This window comes from Oncorhynchus mykiss, chromosome 6 (genome assembly GCF_013265735.2).
Source record: "Oncorhynchus mykiss isolate Arlee chromosome 6, USDA_OmykA_1.1, whole genome shotgun sequence".
NCBI lineage: Eukaryota > Metazoa > Chordata > Actinopteri > Salmoniformes > Salmonidae > Oncorhynchus > Oncorhynchus mykiss.
The window spans coordinates 56,201,655-56,218,149 of NC_048570.1; the positions used below are offsets into that span (position 1 = coordinate 56,201,655).

At 42.3% G+C, this 16,495-nt stretch overlaps 1 protein-coding gene across 1 annotated transcript in view; it reads left to right on the top strand.

Annotated features, from left to right (window-relative positions):
• The window catches only part of LOC110526177 (CD151 antigen), a 48,969-nt gene that overhangs the window by 16,523 nt on the left and 15,951 nt on the right, over window positions 1–16,495 (top strand). The window contains exon 3 of the mRNA XM_021606855.2: window positions 6,165–6,356. Within this exon, the coding sequence (XP_021462530.2) occupies window positions 6,165–6,356 (192 nt within the window). The remainder of the gene's footprint in view (window positions 1–6,164; window positions 6,357–16,495) is intronic.

A 16,495-nucleotide genomic window follows, 5' to 3' on the forward strand; every position in this document is an offset into this window, starting at 1 on the left:
GAATAATGGGCAAATATTGCACAATCCAGGTGTACAAAGCTCTTTGAGACATACCCAGAAAGACTCACAGCTGTAAACGACAAAGGTGATTCTAACATGTCTTGATTCAGGGATGTGAATACTTATCTAAATGAGATTTCCATATTTAATTTTCAATAAATTTGCTAAGATTTCTAAAATCATGTTTTCACTTTCATTATTTAATCCATTTTGAATTCAGGCTGTAACACAAAATGTGGAACAAATAAAGGGGTATGAATACTTTCTGAAGGTACTGGGGCTTTATCACTAGCTAGCATGTCATTCAGGGACAAGGACCATTTCAGATATCAGTCTATTCCAAGTAATAATTTAAGACTAAAGAAATCTGCAGGACAAGTAGTGTAAAGCTAATACAGTCATTCATCAAGGCAGGACCGTCTAATTTCATTCATACTGACAAATAAGAAAAAAACACATTATCCCTGTCAATAGTTGGAGTAGGATGATTTCAGGATGTTCATTTTCTAACTCAAACTACATTCCTTTGCTGTCATGGTTTATTGTATTCATTAAGGGTGGTAAGGAAAGGGTGGTTACTTTGAAGAATCTCAAATGTAAAAAATGTAACACTTTTTTTGGTTACTACATGATTCCATATGTGTTATTTCATAGTTTTGATGTCTTCACTATTATTCTACAATGTAGACCATACATTGTAGACCAAAAGGAAAACCCTGGAATGAGTAGGTGTGTCCAAACTTTTGACTGGTACTGTATGTTATGGAAAACATGTCTCACAGTCATAGTTAGTAGAATAAGGAATGGGTTGGCAAGATTTTGGCAGCGTCAACTTTTAGAATGTTAGTCGGAAAGTTATTCATTTAAAACACCTAAATATACTCACATTGAGTATGGTTACATGAACACAATAATAGTGCGAATAGTCAGATTATTATAATTTCGATTTAAACATTTACATGCTTTGCCAGCAGAATGATTTCCCTAATAATCCTGTTTACATGGACACGTCTGAAATCAGAAACGTTCTACCAATACGACCATGTTATTTTTGTGAAGAATATCTGATTCTTGAGTTCAGACCTGTATAAAGTTTGTATGTGAAAACTATTTCTAAGATGCATACTTTCAGTTTTTCTGTACTTTTTTTGAAGCTCACAGTGCTTGTGCTCAAACATACACAGATCAAATACACCGCTATAACTCTGATTAAGGCATCTACATGTCTTAATAATTCGAAAGATTGCTCAGAAAAACACTTTTTAATCAGCACATGCTTACTTCGAATATGACCGTATGCCGATTTTAAGATAAGCAGAGTGCGGTGTTTACATGACTAACGCCATAACCAGCCTACTGCCATAATCCGTTTAGTATCAAATTATTTGTGTGCATGTAAACGTACTCATTCAATGAACATTTAGTATTTGATACTTAAACAGTAGTTTTCTAGCTGCTTTTTCTTATAATCCTACAGGGTCTTTATCATTCTCTATTCCTTATATTCCAATGCATCCAGCATTATGCATGCCCACCATGGTATTGGGTAGCTGCTATTTGAGGACTCATCTGGTTTAGAAATCAAACTCGGGTTATTGCAGAGCCCATTGTACAACAATTTTTAGAAAATATTTTATTGCATGGTATGCTATATGTATTGGCTAATATGCTTATGCAGTTGTCATTTTTTTAAACCTCCATTCTAACCAGTGGTGTAAAGATACTTTGAAGTACTAAGTCATTTTTGGGGGTATCTGTACTTTACTCTTTATATTTTTGACAACTTTTACTTCACTACATTCCTAAAGAAAATTATGTGCTTTTTACTCCATGCATTTTCTCTGAGATTGAAAAGTACTCATTACATTTTGAATGCTTAGCAGCCAGAACAATAGTAAAATCCATGCACTTATCAAGAAAACATCCCTACTGCCTCTGATCTGGTGGACTCCCTTAACACACATTAGTTTGTAAATGATGTCTGAGTGTTGGAGTGTGCCCCTGGCTATCCGTAAATAATAAAAACAAGAAGATGGGCTGTCTGGTTTACTTAATATAAGGAATTTGAAATGATTTATACTTTTTACTTTAGATACTTAAGTATACATAAAACCAAACACTGTTAGATTTTTACTCAAGTCATACTTAAGTGATTTTCTGTTAAGGTATCTTTACTTTTTCTTAAGTATAACAATTGAGTACTTTTTCCACCACTGATTCTAACATGCAGTGCCCCTTCACTTTTTCCACATTTTGTTACATTACAGCCTTATTCTAAAATGGACTAAATAACATTTTGCCCATCAATCTACATACAATACCCCAGCAAAAATAGTTTTTTAGATATTTTTGCAAATGTATAAAAAAAATAAAAAACTGATCACATTTACGTAAGTATTCAGACCCTTTACTCAGTACTTTGTTGAAGCACCTTTGGCAGCGATTACAGCCGCCTTGGGTATGACGCTACAAGCTTAGCACACCTGTATTTGGGGAGTTTCTCACATTCTTCTCTGCAGATCCTCTCAAGCTCTGTCAGGTTGGATGGGGAGCGTCGCTGCACAGCTATTTTCAGGTCTCCAGAGATGTTCGATCGTGTTCAAGTCTGGCCTCAGGCTGGGCCACTCAAGGACATTCAGAAACTTGTCCACTCTTGTGTTGTCTTGGCTGTGTGCTTAGGGTCATTGTCCTGTTTGAAAGGAAATCCTTCGTCCCAGTCTGAGGTCCTGAGCACTCTGGATCTCTCTACTTTGCTCCGTTCATCTTTCCCTTGATCCTGACTGCCTCCCAGTCCATGCCGCTGAAAAACATCCCCACAGCATGATGCTGCCACCACCATGCTTCAACATAGGGATGGTGCCAGGTTTTCTCCAGATGTGATGCTTGGCATTCAGGCCAAAGAGTTCAATCTTGGTTTCATCAGACCAGAGAATCTTGTTTCTCATGATCTGATCTCATATGCTTCTTACTGAGGAGGGGCTTCCGTCTGGTCACTCTATAAAGGTCTGATTGGTGGAGTGCTGCAGAGATGGTTCTCCCATCTCCTTGACCAAGGCCCTTCTCCCCCAATTGCTCAGTTTGGCTGGACGGCCAGCTCTGGGACGGTTCTTGGTGGTTCCAAACTTCTTCCATTTAACAATGATGGAGGCCACTGTGTTCTTAGGGACCTTCAATGCTGCAGAAATGTTTTGGTACCCTTCCCCAGTTCTGTGCCTCGACACAATCCTGTCTCTGAGCTCTACGGACAATTCCTTTGACTTAATAGCTTGGTTTTTGCTCTGATATGCGCTGTCAACTGTGGGACCTATATATATATATATATATATATATATATATATATATATATATATATATATATATATACTGCTAAAAAAATAAAGGAAACACTAAAATAACACATCCTAGACCTGAATGAATGAAATATTCTTATTCAATACTTTTTTCTTTACATAGTTGAATGTGCTGACAACAAAATCACACACAAATTATCAATGGAAATCAAATTTATCAACCCATGGAAGTCTGGATTTGGAGTCACACTCAAAATTAAAGTGGAAAACCTCACTACAGGCTGATCCAACTTTGATGTAATGTCCTTAAAACAAGTCAAAATGAGGCTCAGTAGTGTGTGTGGCCTCCACGTGCCTGTATGACCTCCCTAGAACGCCTGGGCATGCTCCTGATGAGGTGGCGGATGGTCTCCTGAGGGATCTCCTCCCAGACCTGGACTAAAGCATCCGCCAACTCCTGGACAGTCTGGACAGTCTGTGGACAGTCTGTGGTCCTGGACAGTCTGTTGGTGGATGGAGCGAGACATGATGTCCCAGATGTGCTCAATTGGATTCAGGTCTGGGGAACGGGCGGGCCAGTCCATAGCATCAATGCCTTCCTCTTGCAAGAACTGCTGACACATTCCAGCCACATGAGGTCTAGCATTGTCTTGCATTAGGAGGAACCCAGGGCCAACCGCACTAGCATATGGTCTCACAAGGGGTCTGAGGATCTCATCTCGGTACCTAATGGCAGTCAGGCTACCTCTGGCGAGCACATGGAGGGCTGTGCGGCCCCCCAAAGAAATGCCACCCCACACCATGACTGACCCACCGCCAAACCGGTCATGCTGGAGGATGTTGCAGGCAGCAGAACGTTCTCCACGGCATCTCCAGACTCTGTCACGTCTGTCACATGTGCTCAGTGTGAACCTGCTTTCATCTGTGAAGAGCACAGGGCGCCAGTGGCGAATTTGTCAATCTTGGTGTTCTCTGGAAAATGCCAAACGTCCTGCACGGTGTTGGGCTGTAAGCACAACCCCCACCTGTGGATGTCGGGCCCTCATACCACCCTCATGGAGTCTGTTTCTGATCGTTTGAGCAGACACATGCACATTTGTGGCCTGCTGGAGGTCATTTTGCAGGGCTCTGGCAGTGCTCCTCCTGCTCCTCCTTGCACAAAGGCGGAGGTAGCGGTCCTGCTGCTGGGTTGTTGCCCGCCTACGGCCTCCTCCACGTCGCCTGATGTATTGGCCTGTCTCCTGGTAGCGCCTCCATGCTCTGGACACTATGCTGACAGACACAGCAAACCTTCTTGCCACAGCTCGCATTGATGTGCCATCCTGGATGATGAGCTGTCAATCAGTGTTGCTTCCTAAGTGGACAGTTTGATTTCACAGAAGTGTGATTGACTTGGAGTTGTTTAAGTGTTCCCTTTTTATTTTTTTGAGCAGTGTATTATATATGCCAATCATCACGTCATGTCCAGTCAATATAATTTACCCCAGGTGGACTCCAATCAAGTTGTAAAATCATCTCAAGGATGATCAATGGAAACAGGATGCACCTGAGCTCAATTTTGAGTCTAATATCAAAGGGTCTGAATACTTATGTAAATAAGGTACATTTTGAAAAACCTGTTTTCGCTTTGTCATTATGGGTTATAGTGTGTAGATTGAGGAAAACATGTATTTTGATCCATTTCAGAATAAGACTGTAACGTAACAAAATGTGGAAAAAGTAAAGTGTTCTGAATAATTTCTGAATGCTCTGTATATCTGGGTTTCTATGCTAATTATTTGATTGGATGTTTATTTAAGGCTGCAGCTAGTTCCTTGAAATCAGACAACCTTGCCAAAGCATGATTCTTTATTGAATTCACTTACAGAGATAGCTAATGAAACACTAGCTTCCTGAGCAGGCACATTGACATTTACAGTATTAGCTGGCTAGGCTAGTGTAGTCAACTGTAACATTGGCGAGCTTTCAATTGTTAACACTCCATATGATCAAGACCGTTCATATTGCATGCTGCATATTTCAAGTGCACTCGAAAACCGATATTTATCTAATTTCAGTCTTTGGGAGCTAACGTTAGATCCTCTTAACACACTGAAAGCACATCAGAGGCTGTGTTAACATCTTGGCTGCCTTCATCAAGAGGTGTATGTGCAGGAGTTCTAATTGGTTCCAAGTTCAGCAGTTTGCAAAATAACCTGAAGACTTTTGAGATATACTTTCTTAAATGTACCTTTTTGCAAGAATTGAAGGTGACAACAAATTTTACAGTAATCATAAGAATATTTCATTGTTGTAGCCAGCAGCATACCACCCTGCATACCACTGCTGGCTTGCTTCTGAAGCTAAGCAGGGTTGGTCCTGGTCAGTCCCTGGATGGGAGAACAGATGCTGCTGGAAGTGGTGTTGGAGGGCCAGTAGGAGGCACTCTTTCCTCTGGTCTAAAAAATATCCCAATGCCCCAGGGCGATTGGTGACTGCCCTGTGTAGGGTGCTGTCTTTCGGGTGGGACGTTAAACAGGTGTCCTGACTCTCTGAGGTCATTAAAAATCCCATGGCACTTATTGTAAGAGTAGCGGTGTTAACCCCGGTGTCCTGGCTAAATTCCCAATCCAACCGTCAAACCATCACGGTCACCTAATAATCCCCAGTTTACAATTGGCTCATTCATCCCTCTCGTATTGAACTATTCCCCAGGTCGTTGCTGTAAATGAGAACGTGTTCTCAGTCAACTTACCTGGTAAAAAAATACAAATAACAAATACAAAAACTCAGCTCCTCCCTCGACGTAGGTTGATCAACTTCACTGTTTTCGGTGTCAGCCCACTACCTACTAGCCTGTGTGTCTAATTCTTCCTCTGTACTTTGTCCTCCCAGCTAGCAGGGGGCGTGGTGATGGCAGTGGGTATCTGGACGCTGGTGGAGAAGAGCGACTACATCAGCCTGCTCTCCTCCGCGACCTACGCCGCCTCCGCCTATATCCTAATCCTTGCCGGGGCCATCGTCATGGTGACTGGAGTGCTGGGCTGCTGCGCCACCTTCAAGGAGCAGAGGAGGCTGCTGAGAGTGGTAAGTGTTGACCCTCAATTTTGCACAGACGTTTACATGAACACGCGTTCACGCATTCACTCACACACACACATGGGTGACACAAGTGGAAACTCTGTCCCAACCAGGACGCAAACTCCCAATCCTCCACACTGTAACACAACATGAAACTATTCTGCCTGCAGCTATGGAACCCTGACCTGTTCACTGGACGTGCTACCTGTCCCAGACCTGCTGTTTTCAACTCTCTAGAGACAGCAGGAGCAGTAGAGATACTCTTAATGATCGGCTATGAAAAGCCAACCTACATTTACTCCTGAGGTGCTGACTTGCTGCACCCTCAACAACTACTGTGATTATTATTATTTGACCATGCTGGTCATTTATGAACATTTGAACATCTTGGCCATGTTCTGTTATAATCTCCACCTGGCACAGCCAGAAGAGGACTGGCCTCCCCTCATAGCCTGGTTCCTCTCTAGGTTTCTTCCTAGGTTTTGGCCTTTCTAGGGAGTTTTTCCTAGCAACCATGCTTCTACACCTGAATTGCTTGCTGTTTGGGGTTTTAGGCTGGGATTCTGTACAGCACTTTGAGATATCAGCTGATGTAAGAAGGGCTATATAAATATAAAATCAATTCTTACATTGAGAGCTCTTTCCCAACAATGTAGTGATTAATAATATAGATATTTTTTTGATTTCACCTTTATTTAACCAGGTAGGCCAGTTGAGAACAAGTTCTCATTTACAGCTGCGACCTGACCAAGATACAGCAAAGCAGTGCGGCACAAACAACAGCACAGAGTTACACATGGAATAAACAAATGTACAGTCAATAACACAATAGGGGGAAAAAAGTCCATATACAGTGTGCGCAAACGGTGTGAGGAGGTAAGGCAATAAATAGGCCATAGTTGCGAAGTAATTACAATTTAGCAATGTAACACTGGAGTGATAGCTGTGCAAGTAGAAATACTGGTGTGCAAATAGTAAATAAGAAAAATATGGGGATGAGGTAGGTAGATTAGATGGGCTATTTACAGCTGCAGCGATTTGGTTAGCTGCTCATATAGCTGATGTTTAAAATTCGTGAGGGAGATAAGTCTCCAACTTCAGCGATTTTTGCAATTCGTTCCAGTCATTGGCAGCAGAGAACTGGAAGGAAAGGCGGCCAAAAGAGGTGTTGGCTTTGGGGATGACCAGTGAGATATACCTGCCGGAGCGCGTGCTACGGGTGTGTGTTGTTATCGTGACCAGTGAGCTGAGATAAGGCAGAGCTTTACTTAGCAAAGACTTATAGATGACCTGGAGCCAGTGGGTCTGGCGACGAATATCTAGCGAGGGCCAGCCGACGTGAGCATACAGGTTGCAGTGGTGGGTGGTGTATGGGGCTTTGGTAACAAAACGGATGGCACTGTGATAGACTGCATCCAGTTTGCTGAGTAGAGTGTTGGAGGCTATTTTGTGAATGACATCGCCGAAGTCGAGGATTGGTAGGATAGTCAGTTCTACGAGGGTATCTTTGGCGACGTGAGTGAAAGAGGCTTTGTTGCGAAATAGATTCTAGATTTAATTTTGTATTGGAGATGTTTAATATGAGTCTGGAAGGAGAGTTTACGGTCTAGCCAGACACTTAGGTATTTGTAGTTGTCCACATATTCTAAGCCAGAACCATTCAGAGTAGTGATGCTAGTCGGGCGGGTGGGTGCGGGCAGTGATCGGTTGAAAAGCATGCATTTAGTTTGATTAGCATTTAACCTTTCTAGCGCAGGCGTTCCGCTAGCAGAACCCCTCGACAACATTCCGCTGAAAAGGCAGCGCGCGAAATTCAAAAATATATTTTTTGAAATATGTAACTTTCACACATTAACAAGTCCAATACAGCAAATGAAAGATAAACATCTTGTTAATCTACCCATCGTGTCCGATTTCATAAATGCTTTACAGCGAAAGCACAACATGATAGGTCATAGCCAAGTCAAAAAAACACATAGCCATTTTTCCAGCCAAAGATAGGAGTCACAAAAAGCAGAAATATAGTTCAAATTAATCACTAACCTTTGATGATCTTCATGAGATGACACTCGTAGAACATCATGTATTGTGTAACATGTATGTTTTGTTGGATAATGTGCATATTTATATCCAAAAATCTCGTGCAGTAATGTTTTGATTCCAAAACATCCGGTGATTTTGCAGAAATACTCATAATAAACATTGATAAAAGATACAACTGTTAATCACAGAATTAAAGATAGACTTCTCCTTAATGCAACCGCTGTGTCAGATATCAAAAAAACTTTACGGAAAATGCATAATCTGAGAACGGCACTCAGAGCCCAATCCAGCCAGAGAAATATCTGCCATTTGAGTCAACAGAAGTTAGAAGTAACACTATAAATATTCACTTACCTTTGATGATCTTCATCAGAAGGCACTCCCAGGAATCCCAGTTCGACAATAAATGACTGATTTGTTCCATAAAGTCCATAATTTATGTCCAAATAGCCACTCGTTGTTAGCGACTTCAGCCCAGTAATCCATCTTCATGAGGCGCGAGCACTTCGTCCAGACAACTCGAAAAGTTCCGTTACAGGTCGTAGAAACAAGTCAAACGATGTATGGAATCATTCTTTAGGATGTTTTTAACATAGAACATCAATAAGCTTCCAGCCGGAGAATTCCTATGTCTGAAGAAAAGCACTGGAATAAGAGCTTACTCTGTTGGGAGCGTGCGTCACGAGCCTGAGACACTCTGCCAGACCACTGACTCAAACAGGTCTCATGAGCCCCTCCTTTATAGTAGAATCCTCAAACCAGTTTCTAATGACGGTTGACATCTAGTGGAAATGTAGGAAGTGCAACTTGACTCCATAGACACTGTGTATTCGGTAGGCCAAGCTTTGAAAAACTACAAACCTCAGATATCCCACTTCCTGGTTGGATTTTTTTTCAGGTTTTCACCTGCCATATAAGTTCTGTTATACTCACAGACATCATTAAAACAGTTTTAGAAACTTCAGATTGTTTTCTATCCAATACCAATAATAATATGCATATATTAGCATCTGGGACAGAGTAGGAGGCAGTTCACTCTGGGCACGCTATTCATCCAAAAGTGAAAATGCTGCCCCCTATCCCAAAAAGGTTAAGAGCAGTTGGAGGCCACGGAAGGAGAGTTGTATGGCATTGAAGCTCGTTTGGAGGTTTGTTAACACAGTGACCAAAGAAGGGCCAGATGTATACAGAAGGGTGTCGTCTGCGTAGAGGTGGATCAGGGAATCACCCGCAGCGACATCGTTGATATATACAGAGAAAAGAGTCGACCCGAGAATGTAACCCTGTGGTACCCCCATAGAGACTGCCAGAGGTCCGGACAACAGGCCCTCTGATTTGACACACTGAACTCTGAGAAGTAGTCGGTGAACCAGGCGAGGCAGTCATTTGAGAAACCAAGGCTGTTGAGTCTGCCAATAAGCATACGGTGATTGACCGAGTCAAAAGTCTTGGCCAGGTGGATGAAGACTGCTGCACAGTACTGTCTTTTATCGATGGTGGTTATGATATCATTTAATACCTTGAGCGTGGCTGAGGTGCACCCTTGACCAGCTCGGAAACCGGATTGCGCAGCGGAGAAGGTACAGCGGGATTCGAAATGGTCAGTGATCTGTTTATTAACTTGGCTTTCGAAGACTCTAGAAAGGCAGGGCAGGATGGATATAGGTCTGTAACAGTTTGGGTCTAGAGTGTCACTCCCTTTGAAGAGGGGGATGACCGCGGCAGCTTTCCAATCTTTAGGGATCTCAGGGGTTGCAGTTGTTGGGGTAGCCAGGAGGAAAGCATGGCCAGCCGTAGAGAAATGCTTCTTGAAATTCTCGATTATCGTGGTTTTATCGGTGGTGACAGTGTTTCCTAGCCTCAGTGCAGTGGGCAGCTGGGAGGAGGTGCTCTTATTCTCCATGGAGTTTACAGGGTCCCAAAACTTTTTGGAGTTAGAGCTACAGGATGCAAATTTCTGTTTGAAAAAGCTAGCCTTTGCTTTCCTGACTGACTGCATGTATTGGTTCCTGACTTCCCTGAAAAGTTGCATATCTCGGGGACTATTCGATGCTAGTGCAGTCCGGCACAGGATGTTTTTGTGCTGATCAAGGGCAGTCAGGTATGGAGTGAACCAATGGTTATATCTGTTTTTAGTTCTACATTTTTTGAAAGGGGCATGCTTATTTAAGATGGCGAGGAAATTACTTTTAAAGAACGACCAGGCATCCTCTACCGATGGGATGAGGTCAATATCCTTCCAGGATACCTGGGCCAGATCGATTAGAAAGGCCTGCTCGCAGAAGTGTTTTAGGGAGCGTGTGACAGTGATGAGGGGGAAAGTTTGACTGCGGATCCATAGCACATGCAGGCACTGAGGCTGAGATCCTGATTGAAAACAGCAGAGGTGTAATTGGAGGGCAAGTTGGTCAGGATAATGTCTATGAGGGTGCCCATGTTTATGGATTTAAGGTTGTACGTGGTGGGTTCCTTGATAATTTGTGTGAGATTGAAATAATCTAAAATATAATTTTAAAAAAGACAAGTAAGATATAAGTTGAAGAAACACAAGAATGCAAGTGTCAGAGCCAGTACCTGTATTCAATATGCAGGGATACTGGGGTGGTTGAGGTAGGCTTATACATCAACGTGGCTGGTAGTAGGATATATATGGAAACAGGTCTGAAACGTGACTGGTAACCAGAATATATAAATACTTATGGTAATATATACATGTAAACTGGAGTAATAGTGACCAGTAGCAAGATACAGTGAATACAAATGGTAATGGAAATCAATAATCTATGAACAGCTGTGTAATGGTAGTAATACATCTAATCAATAATAATTGTGTGGCGTCAGTAATGGGTGTTTTGAGTATTTGCATGTGAGTAAGAGTGACAGTGAAGGTGTGTGTGTGACTGAGTGGGTAGAGACCTGTGGATGGGCATAGTCAGTGTGGATAGGCTGTGGGAGAGGGAGAGCAGTAAGCTGTTAGCCATTTTAAGTCTTGTGGCCAGGGGATAGAAGCTGGGGGGGTGTACACCCCCACGGTTTTCTGTATTCCATGATCAGCCCCTTGGTCTTGCTGACGTGTATAGAGAGGTATCTGATCTCCTCCTTGTAGGCTGTCTCATCGCCGATGGTGATCAGGCCTACCACCATCATGTTGTCAGCCAACTTGATGATGGAGTTGGAGTTGTGTGTGGCCACACATTCATGGGTAAACAGGGAGTACAGGAGGGGGCTAAGCACACAGCCCAGGGCAGCCCCATGTTGAGGGTCATAATGGCAGAGGTGTTGTTACCTACTCTCATCACCATCAGGAAGTCCAGCATCCAGTTGCGGAGGGAGGTGTTCAGTCCCAGGGTCCCGAACTTGGTGACGGGCTTGGAGGGCACTATGGTGTTGAACATTGATTGAGCTGTAGTCGATGAACAGCATTCTCACATAGGTATTCCTTTTGTCCAGGTGGGAGAGGGCAGTGTGGAGTGTAATTGAGACTACATCTTCTGTAGACAAGCGGTATGCAAATTGGAGTGGGTTGTCTGGGATGATGGAGGTGATGTGTGCCACAGAAGGAAAGCAAGCTCGCATAAGGAGAGCACAGAAGGAGAGAGCTCATAGGAGAGCACAGAAGGAGAGAGAGAGCGCTCACAGAAGGAGAGTACAGAAGGAGAGAGAGAGAGCTCATAGAAGGAGAGCACATAGAAGGAGAGAGCTCATCAAAGGGGAGAGAGCGGGCTCACAAAAGGAGAGCACAGAAGTGGAGAGAGAGCTCACATAAGGAGAGCATAGAACGGAGAGAAAGAGCTCACAGAAGGTGAGCACAGAAGGGGAGAGTGTGCTCACAGAAGGTGAGCACAGAAGGGGAGAGTGGGCTCACAGAAGGTGAGCACAGAAGGAGAGAGAGCGCTCACATACGGAGGGGTCTGGTATGAACACAGTCCATTCTTCTGGGCAGAATTGACAGGGAGGTGGCACAGAGAGTGGAGGGAAACTGTTTTCCTTCCAAACAGACAACATTTATACCACTGGCTGAGTCAGAAAACCCCAGAGGCAATGAACGGAGAAACTGACCTCATACTCTGACTGGCCAGAGCCCTACAAGGCTGTCATAGACAGAGCAGAACTGTGCTGGAAGCAGAGGCAAACTTAAAGGGGTAGTGCACCCAAATGAGAATTTGTTGTTTTCCCCACCTTAGAAGTAATTCAATGTGAATGGGTTATGAATGACTGTCATTTACAATAACACTTTCATTACTATACTGTGGTGGCCATAGAAAACATTCACATTGATTACTCTAAAGCAATATGTGGTAAGGTGCCCTTGTCTCAGAATGACAAGAATACCCTGTAGACTTTTTTTTCTCTTTTAGACATGTTGCAAATTATGTCTAGACCAATGCCTGCTGACAACATGTTGCCAAATAATTTTAGGTCGGTGAGGAACAGAACTAGGTCATCAGAGCCTGTGTGGCGCGTCTGGTTTTGGCATGCAATGACCTGCATGGCAACATTTGAATTCAAGTGATATATAGGTATTCACATAGGACAATTGTTTTCCATATCAAATTGAACATGGAATTTTGAGGAAACCAATACTAACACTTCAATGACTTTTGTTATTTAGTAATAATAGGATCTCTATCCAGTCCTTACCCTGACCTTTTGAGCGTTATATTCCTTAGTGAAGGTACAAGGGAAGAGTAGTTGAAACGGCCTAATTCAGTATTATTCATTCACATTGGGTAAGGTTTCTCAAACTATTTTGTTATCAGCTCCTGTTCTAAATGGGCCTCTACTAAATGTCTACGTTTGATCCCAAGCATATGCTGTGGCTTTTGTGTGTTTGAGTGTTGGAATGCAGAGTGCATCCCAAGGAGTTAAGATTAGGCCGATGAATCATGCTGAAGGAATGAACTTGTCAGGAGGGAGGGAGGGGAGAGATGGTTAGGAAGGAAAAGAGAGAAGAGGGGTGTGAGTCTGTGCGTGTGTCTGTGTGTGTGTGTGCGTGCGTGCGAGTAACTTAACCCTGTCCGTAAGGGCGAGACGACTGCTGTCAAATCTGTGTGAACGACCTCCTTGCCTCTCAACAGCTGTCACAGAGGTCTCTCTCTCTCTCTCTCTCTCTCTCTCTCTCTCTCTCTCTCTCTCTCTCTCTCTCTCTCTCTCTAAACTGCAAAAATGTCAGTTGGGCTACAGTGAGGAAATCGAAATATGTTGTTGAAAGCCTGGGCATAGGCTAATTGCAAGCATATCTTTTCTAATATTGCTTTCTGGTGGAGGTTTGTGTGGCGTGCTGTGATGGAGTATTGACTGTCTGATGAGGAATAGGGCAATCTTACCGTAGTTATGTGGGCTGGATAGAATCAATCTACCACAGAGCCATATCTACAGTATACAGTTGAAGTCGGAAGTTTACATACACCTTAGCCAAGTACATTTAAACTCAGTTTTTCATAATTCCTGACATTTAATCCTAGTAAACACTCCCTGTTTTAGGTCAGTTAGGATCACCACTTTATTTTAAGAATGTGAAATGTCCGAATAATAATAGAGAGAATGATTTATTTCAGTTTTTTTGTGATGGCCACTCCAATACCTTGACTTTGTTGTCCTTAAGCCATTTTGCCACAACTTTGGAAGTATGCTTGGGGTCATTGTCCATTTGGAAGACCCATTTGCGACCAAGCTTGAACTTCCTGACTGATGTCTTGCGATGTTGATTCAATATATCCACATAATTTTCCTACCTCATGATGCCATCTATTCTGTGAAGTGCACCAGTCCCTCCTGCAGCAAAGCACCCCGACAACATGATGCTGCCACAGCCGTGCTTCACAGTTGGGATGGTGGTGTTCGGCTTGCAAGCCTCCCCCTTTTTCCTCCAAACATAACAGTTCTATTTTTGTTTCATCAGACCAGATGACATTTCTCCAAAAAGTACGATCTTTGTTCCCATGTGCAGTTGCAAACCATAGTCTTATATTTTTTTATGGCGGTTTTGGAGCAGTGGCTTCTTCCTTGCTGAGCGGCCTTTCAGGTTATGTCGATATAAGACTAATTTTACTGTGGATATAGATACTTTTGTACCTGTTTCCTCCAGCATCTTCACAAGGTCCTTTGCTGTTGTTCTGGGATTGATTTGCACTTTTCTCACCAAAGTACGTTCATATCTAGGAGACAGAATGCGTCTTCTTCCTGAGCGGTATGACGGCTGCATGGTCCCATGGTGTTTATACTTTTGTACTATTGTTTGTACAGTTGAACGTGGTACCTTCAGGCGTTTGGAAATTACTCCCAATGATGAAACAGATTTGTCTACAAAAAAATTCTGAGGTCTTGGCTGATTTCTTTTGATTTTCCCATGTCGTCAAGCAATGAGTTTGAAGGTAGGCCTTTGATTCAGGCTAATTGACATCATTTATCAGAATCTTCTAAAGCCATGACATCATTTTCTGGATTTTTCCAAGCTGTTTAAAGGCACAGTCAAGTTAGGGTATGTAAACTTCTGACCCACTGGAATTGTGATATAGTGAATTATAAGTGAAATAATCTGTCTGTAAACAATTGTTTGAAAAATTACTTGTCATGTACAAAGTAAATGTCCTAACCGACTTGCCAAAACAATAGTTTATTAACCAGACATTTGTGGAGTGGTTGAAAAACGAGTTAATGACTACAACCTAAGTGTATGTAAACGTCCGACTTCAACTGTATATGTGACTGCTCTACCGTCTTCAGAACTGGAAAATAATTTCTTTATTTGCCTCAGTATAATAAAAAATAATAATAATATTGTTTTCAAAAAGGAAAGAGAACCACATTTCTGGGATCTTTTATTTCTGCTCATGAAACATGGGACCAACACTTTACGTTGCGTTAATAGATTTTTTTTCATTTCAGTGTATAAAATGTATGGCACTCCTATTCTCAGTATTTTGCCCACTCTCGTTCAAGGCTAGAACTACCTATTTTTTTTCTAGTGTTTCTAATGCTTCTGACCTTGATGTGCATTTAGATGTGTACAGATCTATTTCACTTTTTGAATGCCTAGTGTTTACTAGGTGTTGTCTAATGAATTTTGGCTGTTCTGTGACCACTCCCTCCTCAATCAGGGGTGATTGGAAAATATGTTGTTCAAAAGAAACAACGTTTCATCGTATCTTTGGCCATGCAGCTGAAATGTGCTGAGTTTTTAAGTCGTTGCTTCATTGAACATGCCATATAAACAAATACATTTTAATTCATTATATGAAGAGTCCCTTGATTCTCCTTTCTTTTTGATGACGAATTTACCCCTTTTACCAAATATCTACAAAGACCTATTATTGTGTACCCCAACAGCACTTTCCTTTTTTCTACAAATAATTGTGTTAGTTCTGTCATAAAGCTTTGATTGAGAATAGTCTATGCCTAGGCTTGGGCTATAGACTTCCATTGTTGTTCTTTTTTTAAGTCACAACTTTAGGGCAATACCTTCGTAGGTTAGACTATTTGCGAAATAAGCTACTGCTCATTAGGCTTGGGCGGTGCCCAGATTTTCATATCGTCATACCATCCTTCTCTCATCCTGTGATTTATGGTATTACCAGCATTGCACACAAGGGGGCAGAAAATGCAAGAATAGCCAATTGTGGCTCTATTACCAGAATGCGAACAAAATTTGCACTAACTAATAGCGAAATCACATAGACGCTATTAGCTAAATGCCAACAAGTATAAACAAACATAAAGACAGGCAAATCCAACTCATAAAGTCATGCAAGCATAGCTAGTAGCTCCCAAATGTCATTTGTGGTGAGTGGGAAAATGTACAAATTAAATTGAAAGATGATAAAGTGAACTGCAAATGATAACGCTTTTCTGAAGGAACAGCAGCATGTGCACTCAGAGCAGAGGAGAGAATAATGGAGGAGGAATAAAATGCTAGTAGGAAGCACAGGGAAAGAATGGCAGCTTGTGCAGATAACTCATCTAGCTCATGGGTGCCGCACAACATACTCCGCAGTCTCCCTTTGTGCTATTTACAAACAAACACGTGACTGGCTCAACTGTTCTGGAGAACTATGGTAAGCTTCATAATATCAAATAATGTGACCGGTCAAATGAAGAACGCA